The sequence below is a fragment of the Orbicella franksi genome, chromosome 5 (assembly GCF_964199315.1).
Source record: "Orbicella franksi chromosome 5, jaOrbFran1.1, whole genome shotgun sequence".
NCBI lineage: Eukaryota > Metazoa > Cnidaria > Anthozoa > Scleractinia > Merulinidae > Orbicella > Orbicella franksi.
In genome coordinates this window covers 32,528,406-32,536,367 of record NC_138149.1, presented here as the reverse complement: position 1 = coordinate 32,536,367, position 7,962 = coordinate 32,528,406, and the positions used below count along the sequence as shown (strand labels likewise).

The window sequence follows — 7,962 nt, the reverse complement described above, 5'->3', positions numbered from 1 at the left end:
AAACCATCGAAGAACTTCTAGAAAGGTAGAAGTTGGAACGGACAACGAACAACAATTAAACCTTTCTCGGATGTTATATATTCGAAATTGTAAACAAACCTTGTCACGTGGCATTTTTTTAATGACCAATTAGGTTCTCTCGGTGTTTTGATAAAAAAAAATCATTCATCTGAATATCTCAGTCATTGGTCAAGCTGGCACGCTCAACAGACTCTTTTGGCTAATTTCAGTGCTTTCCTTGTAGCCGCGAGCGCTGTCACTATAATTGGCGCCAAGGAGACAATTTTCCCACCTAAATCACACGCGTATGTCAGTTGAGGCAGCAAGCAGGCGACACCGGCGCCCTTTGTTGAAGATAAAAAGAATAAATAAAACTCGTCAAATAACTGCCTTTTTTCCCTTTTACCGCGTACGTTTGAAGATCACTCCTTGAGCAGTCGTTTTTAAAATGCTGTTTTTATTTGGAAAATTAAAACATGAATATAATATTTCCAATGGGAATTTTTACAAGTGCGTGGGCACTCGCACAGCAACAACTCGCTGACTGAAAGGGCTGGCATGTGTATTAATGCTAAAATATACATGAAAACCCGTCGACTTTCTTCGAAATTACAACCGCTATTTCGTCAGTGGGCTATTAGTAAAGTAGCTCGACGAAACGACTTCAAAGAAAATTAAATTATCGTCCAAAGGAAGTAATATAATTTTCAACCACCTCTAGGTACTCCCTGCTTGACGCCAGCTCCACAAGCTACTCTGTATTCGTGGAAAAGGTTTAATATTTACCTTTTTCCTGAAAGAAAAATTGATTATCCTTCCTCTATTAAATGTCTCTTTGCAAAAGGCGCCGGGCGGGCTGACTCAGAGCGACAAAAACACGTTTCGTCATCTTAACACTTTGTTGGAGTTTGGGTTAAATTATCACGTGGGCTGCATACAAACCATAACAACAGTGCTACCTACAGAAACTGGAGGCACTTTAGGTTCCTCGCTGCAGCTTTGGTTGTTCGGTTTCAGGCACGTTCCTGCTATTTTTCCAACTTGCGTCGTATCCTTTCTGAAACAGAGCTTGAAATTCGTTCGCCGACAGACACAGCCATCCTGACCCAATCATTGAGGAGTTCTATAATCTCGCATTTACGTAATTCAAAACTGTGATCACGTTTCACACGTTCTAGAATTTTCCCAGCGCAGCGCAGAGAAGGAAGTATTGTTTGCGGTCGTGTGTTATTGTTGGAACTGAAGAATGCGGGCACGAGGGTTCAACTGTAGAATCTTTTGGCTGCCGATAATAATGCTCCCCAGTGTGACAGGTTAGTGAACAATTAACTGCAAATTTTCTCACCTAGCTGGGAAGAGTGTCATAAAGAGGTTTTTACACTCAAATGAAATATTCAAATAGTTAATACTGATATTCAGTACAATTTCGCTTTCCTTAACTGACTTTGCGGTGACCGAGTAATAGTTTTCCCAGGGGCTTCTGACTCTATGACTAAGCCGATATATAACATATACAGTTTATTTTTAATCAAGCGGTCTGTTTAGAATTTCTGTTTGTTTAGCCCAGTTAACTGAGCGGAATTACAAGGAATATAATCAAAACAAGATTATGAGTTTTTGAAGTGAAGAGTGCACCTCTCGAATTATGAATACCAACAACCGAGCCCTTTTCTTTATACTTATTCTGTCAGCCTGTAAGAGATGGGAGTTTGTGGTCACTCTTTCACACGGCCAAGCCTGTTGAATGCTTAAAAGATGCACTGTTAAATAGTATTTAAACAGTTGCCGCTTTTCTTTTATCAGAACCCGCATATTCATTGGTTAAATGAAACAATTCTGAGTGCAAGTAGTTCGTCAGTTTTTCAAAACCTGACCAGTAGTGTAGAAAAAGCCTGTAAAATTAATGTTCTGAACCTTGCCATCAATGGCTACTGACCAATCTGAATTGCTGATAGTTTCATTTAAGCTATGGTAACCACTTTTTCGTGACTGCCAGAGTCAACAATGACCCGTGATACCGCCAAAAATACTACAACAAACAAAGAAGGATCGATGCCGTGACATTTTCCCTACCTCCTAATGCACAATGGCGACTTAACATTACTATCGGTTAGCAAAAATATTAAATTTCTGTGTTCCCATGTTAAATTCTGTTTTGTCTGTTAGAAAAAAAGTATTCAGATAAAGGCCAGAGAGAGCGATGCAGACGGACAGCTGCCAGCTCAAATTCTGCTCTCATGAAAGCAACCCGACAGAAATGGGATTTGTTTTTCCATTTAATAGCTCCCCTGCAGAAGCCTTTCACGTTTTTATAAGTGCCATTTATAATTCTAGAGGGTCAGAAAACCTTTTAGCGTTTATCTTAACTAATATTTGTTATTTTTATATCGTTTTTTATAAGTATTTCACCATGCTGTGCACGTGCATTTTCATTAACATTAATACAAAAATAAACACTTTTATTACTGCTTTGAAGTCCTTCATTGATAATGTTAGTTGAAGCTGCCATTTTGATTGTACTTCAGTTGGTCAGCTTTCTTTCCAGTGCATTTAATTTCCGCAACAACCACGACTTTCTGCAGCTTGCAAAAAAATACTCTTTGTTTTACAAGAATCTTTTTTATAACAATATTGAGGCTAAATTTAGAACAAGGCTGAAATTTTGTTAAACTCAAGGGTATTTTTTTACATACAATAAAATCGCGTATTTTTTGTTTTAAATGAACTGTTTATCAGTTTTACCATTAAAAAGCATGGTGCACAATGTTACACAATACGTGCAACATACAGTTTTTTTTCGATAGTTAAATTGGTCACATCCGTTTTATTTAACTAAAATACAAGTATTATGCTCAGTAATCTAAGAATGTACACAAGAACTATATTTTCAGCCTTAAGTCGGAAGAAAACTATGAATATTCAGCCTGAGCAGGAAAAATATACATTCTTATAAGAAGGAAAGAAATACATAAAGGCAAAACGGCTGGATCAGTGACAGAATTGAAAACAAAGAAAATGAAAACTACACATTCGCGAACTGCTTGTATTTGGGAGTCTTCAAAATTGAATTAGATTACAATCTAAATTAGTCACGAAAGAACTTAAAGAGACTGCGCATATGTTGGGCAACAATTCGTAGGCATATTTTACGTCCCAGGATAAAAAAATGTTAAGAAAAGGAATTTTTCCATTGAAGTAAAAGTAACTAGTATCTTGATTTGTCTTTTTTCTTTTTGTTATACTCACTGCTGCTGGAATTTAAGTAAATAAGTAAGTTTAATTTTTAGGACACCGCTAAACCATTGGTCGAGCGACTGTTCGTAAAGTAAATTTGCTCTTGACTGTGACATATTTTGTTATTTCACTTCATTAGCTCGCATATTATGTTTCTGCAACACTCCGTCGTGCCCACAAGCTGTTTGTAAATCAAGTCAGCGGTGTTTCACCAAACTATTAAGAAAAGCAAGTGCCGATGGGAAAGTTTCGACCAGCGTTATATACGGTTGCAGTGAGGCGCTGAATTCAAGTGACGTGTGTTTGGAGTCTTCTCCAATGATATGCTGTGATAGGGAGCTGTGTAATATGCCTAACATGTTAAGAAGTAAGTATAGCTCGATAAAAATTGCACCAGTCTGAATCCACTATTATATTCTTTTAAAATACGGAGTTGACATTTGACGGAAGAAAATACCATAAGACTTCTTATAAGCCCTGGGCTTATTCCACTTCGTGGACCTTTAAACCTAGAGGCATTCTAAAAATTCATTTTTCCCAAAATTATTCCAAATAGATAAAAAAAGTCCTTATTTTTTAACTCCTGAATAACTCCGAACCTGGAATATGCATAAAGAGTCAATAAATAACCCTCAATACTTAATGCATGGTGTTATGTTTTTTCTTCTATCCCAGAGGCCATCAAAACACATCAGCAAAGAACTCAAGTACATGCTACAGAGCATGCGCCAAAAGTTGACGAAAACGGCACCGAGTGTACATTGTCGATGCCTGCGATGCGAGTGGCCAGCGTTGTTGCGCCTAGTGTGTTGATTCTGACGGTGGTCTTCCTATCATTAGGAATGTGTTACAAAATGTCACGCTACGAGAAGATGAGAATCACGAAGATGGAAAACGGTGTTAAAACCAAGTCGCCAAGTGATAAGTTATTCCAAAAAGTACGAGAGTTGAAGGGGTGCGGGTTATTAGTGGGACATTCAGTGGAATCGAATGCTTCAAAAGTCTGCAGTACAGAAGTCGGCATCAACAGAAATTGTCCTGATTACCGCGGGTTACTTTCCAGTCCCCACAGCGTGTGAAACGAACAGGGAGGCCTGGGTTCAAGTTTTGAAAATTATATCTATGCGGCTATAGCAAAACAATTACTAAAATAAAAAAAAAAGAGAGAAATAAAAACATGGAAAATAAGACGCCATGTCTAAAGACGTCGAAGAGTCAGATTGATAGGAGTAAGTCATCACTTCAATTCTTATTTATCGGTTTATAGCGCCGAATTGAGAACATAGTATTTATATTATGAAAAGTGCAGATATAAATTACGGGTTCCAGTTACCAGTAAGACAAGAACCAAGTTAGATGGCCTAAGAACAGGAGTTTATAAGACAATGATACAGTTATATAAGAATTGCGGAATAAGGACGCTATAAATATATTTGAATATAAACAGTCAAATTTATGTCACAAAATTGTAATTTTAATAAACTGAAGTAGGCTTGGAACGAAGACAAAATAAAAAAAATGCTTCTTTTACAAACACAGTTTGAACGATGTTTTGCTGTCATGCATGCTTGCAGAAATGTTTCCAAAATTAATTGACCATGAGCTTCCTGCAAAGATTCTTGGCATTTACAAGGGAGCGTCCACAGGTCTACCGTCCACACTAATCCGTCACGGAAACGAAGGCTTCAAACCGGAGGAATTTGAAAACGCCGGCTTTTATGTCCGTGTGGATGAAAAACTTGAAACTGGCGGAGCTTTTCGAAAACGATGGCTTCACGATAATTATGCGATTAATCCCGGGATCAATATTTTCCTGCCCGAGTTTTCCCGCAAACTGACAAATCCAAATATGACCGGTGGCTGTTGCGTTTTTAAATTCCTCCCGCGTAGTGTGGACGGGAAACATTTGATGCGTTTTCAGACTAAACCCTCCGTTTTCAAAGTTCTCTGGAGTAGTGAAGACGGGGCCTAAGGGAGCCACGAAGGAATTTCCGATAACATCAGACGCGTAATACGGAGGAAAACTCAAATACCAGTTTAGAAATAGAAAAAAAAAAAACAAAAAACGTGCGGGGGCACCTGAAAGGAACAAGGATGGCTAAGATTTTGAAAGATTCAGACGGAACCTTAAAAAAAATTAGAAATCCAGAATGCGCCACGCATGCGCCGAGCAGTAGGTCATAAGAAGTTGCCACATTTTTGCTTTAATAAACTTGCGAAAATTTAACAGTGAAGACCGTCATATGGTCTCCAAATCGTTTGAATCGTCGAAGTCTTCCAAGTTCTAGCTCAAGAAATCTTAGAAGATCTTAAAACGCTGAAATGCGGATTCCCAAACCTCTAGGCTTCCAATTTACTGCCCACCGTGGCAAGATTTTTCCTATTGACCTTTGCGGTTCACTGATTGAAGTCAATTCTGAAGTAACTGTTAATTACCAAGGACCCAACAAGCGAGAAAACCAAACAATAACGGTAAATTTAGTAAAACGAAACGAACATTACAAAGAAACACATTAATTTTAAATTCGGCTGAACTGTTTCTACTCTCTGGCGAGTATATTGGGTGAGTTGCGAAAAAAAAAAAAAAAAATTGAAATAATACTGTTAAGTCGGCGAGAAGAGATTCCCTTCGTTCAGTGGTTGTAAAGAGTGTGTACAAGAGTTTTGACCGACCCCCACCTCTCTTAGTTTGTGACACATGCGATCACTACCAAATAAGGTAATGAACACGTGCGAGCGGGACGAGACAATCGGGACCTGACAAAATAGCGAGTGTTCTTTAGTTTGTTGTGAGTTAGAAGTCCTTTCAGTGAGTTGTTGTGCGGTGAATAAACCAGAAAACAAAGAAGAAGCTGTGAGTTCTGTGTACCTTTGGGAGAACGGCTCAAGTGTTTGACAATTTTCGTGGTGTATGAACGGAGCTTTGAAAACACCACCACCAGTGCCTAAGGTAAATAACGTAACGTAATTTTCGGAAGATATTAAACGGTTGCTATTCAATCACTGAAATGCTTAACTCAGCGTTCTTAGTTACAAACGCGCGGTAACTGATGACAATAATATTTTCGTATTAAGAATTTTTACATTTAGGACATTAGATGATTATCAATTCTCGAATAATTTACGCGGTATAGTTACAAACGGATCGCGCAAGGACTTGCTTTGACACATCGGGAAAAATGGATTTCCCTTTAGTTTTACCGAAATAATGTATATTTTTTCTAAATGAAACAATCGTTAAATTACTTGAAGTTTAAAAGGAGGATTACAAGCTGACAACTCGCTCAATTAATAACCACAGGATATTTATAGTCCATTTCAGTTTTGCAGTCCTGGCTCTGTTTGACGAGGCTCCCAAGAGTAGAATCAGTTTTTCTAACGGATTATTTTAAAAAGGCTGTATCTACATTAAATTTATGCTTTTAAAGAAAAAACGTAACAATCGTAATGCAAAAATACCTGACGAATCTGCAGAATTCCGAAGTGAGGATTGATTTATTGTTTAGCTCTTATTAACCGAACTTGAGGTCTGTATGGGAGAATCTTGACCGAGGTCTGTACACACGACAGAGGTCAAGATTCTCCCATACAGACCGACTTAGCTCGGTTAATAAGATGTTTATTATATGGCAAAGAAGAAAACTTTAATTCGTTTAATGTAACTGGTTTATACTAGCTGACATTTTGCTTGCGAACGGCGATGAGCTTAACTTAAACCTGCCGAAATTTGCTCGTCCTCTTTACTTTTGGCACTTCCATAAATGATTGAGAAGAAAATAAAAGAAAATGATGAACATTTTTGTATTTTATGTGTACCAATGTATTTGTTGTGCCTCTTTCCTGACTCTTACATTTTTAATTATTATAATTACGGTCACCCAACTAGTTTAGCTTCTTAGTTATTTTGGGTGTCCCACTACTGTATGTACTGTACTGTTTATTTATATATTTATAATTATAATCTTGTAAATTCTTTTAGTTGTTTACAGTAGTAGAAATAAACTGTTGTTGTTGTTCTCAAACCGGTCTAGATTCCGGTCTAGATGGGAAAATCTAGACCGCGGTCAATATCGATTTCAGCCAATCAAATTCGTGAATTCGGTAGTTCCCAGTCCTTGTGAGACACAGCCATGTATATATTATTTTTCATTACGCCTACGAACGAAATCTTTTATAAATGTTTTTGGGAAGGAAATCGAAATATAAAATATAACAGCTTGTTTTAAGAACATATTTAAGCTCTGTGTTCCCTGCTTCTTTTGACCAAAATCTCTCTCTAATAACCGTTAACACACGCGTTTCGTTATTAAATTTCACAGAGATTTTGTATACAAATTCAAACCCGTTCACACATTGAAGTTGCTCATCAACACCTTAATTGGAAACCTGTGCAATGAACTGTAAAAAGAGTGGATAGAATGTACCTATCGAACTGATCTCGCTCCCATAAAGACGACTGAAAAATAAGTCTGGGTGCATATAATGTCTAGCTATGTCCTCCATCTTGGCACCAAGCGCTGACATCCTGTGTTAATAACTCGTGACGTCAAATAAAGGTAAGAAAACAAATCAGTGGGAAATATAAATATTTTGCCTTCTCTGTCTATGAATGATTGAGAACGTTTTCTTGCTATTCGGACCGCAGTTAAAATCGACGCTTAACTATGCCCACCGATTCTAACATGTGGAATGTTTTATTCCCTTATTTTTCGAATCTTGCATCAAAGC

At 37.6% G+C, this 7,962-nt stretch overlaps 1 protein-coding gene across 1 annotated transcript; it reads left to right on the top strand.

The window, feature by feature from the left end:
• The first annotated feature begins 544 nt into the window (after nucleotides 1-544).
• Nucleotides 545-4,873, top strand: LOC145488298 (uncharacterized). The gene is made up of 3 exons (XM_081467134.1): nucleotides 545-1,313; nucleotides 3,374-3,601; nucleotides 3,910-4,873. Exons 1-3 carry the CDS (start codon nucleotides 1,247-1,249, stop codon nucleotides 4,311-4,313), a joined length of 699 nt encoding a protein of 232 aa, XP_081323260.1. The 5' UTR covers nucleotides 545-1,246; the 3' UTR covers nucleotides 4,314-4,873.
• Nucleotides 4,874-7,962: the final 3,089 nt, after the last annotated feature.

Coding starts and splice junctions, on each gene's coding strand:
- LOC145488298 (XM_081467134.1), top strand. CDS start 1,247: ATGCGGGCACGAGGGTTCAACTGTAGAATCTTTTGGCTGCCGATAATA. Junction 1,314..3,373: donor AATGCTCCCCAGTGTGACAG/GTTAGTGAACAA, acceptor TCACTTCATTAG/CTCGCATATTATGTTTCTGC. Junction 3,602..3,909: donor TATGCCTAACATGTTAAGAA/GTAAGTATAGCT, acceptor CTTCTATCCCAG/AGGCCATCAAAACACATCAG.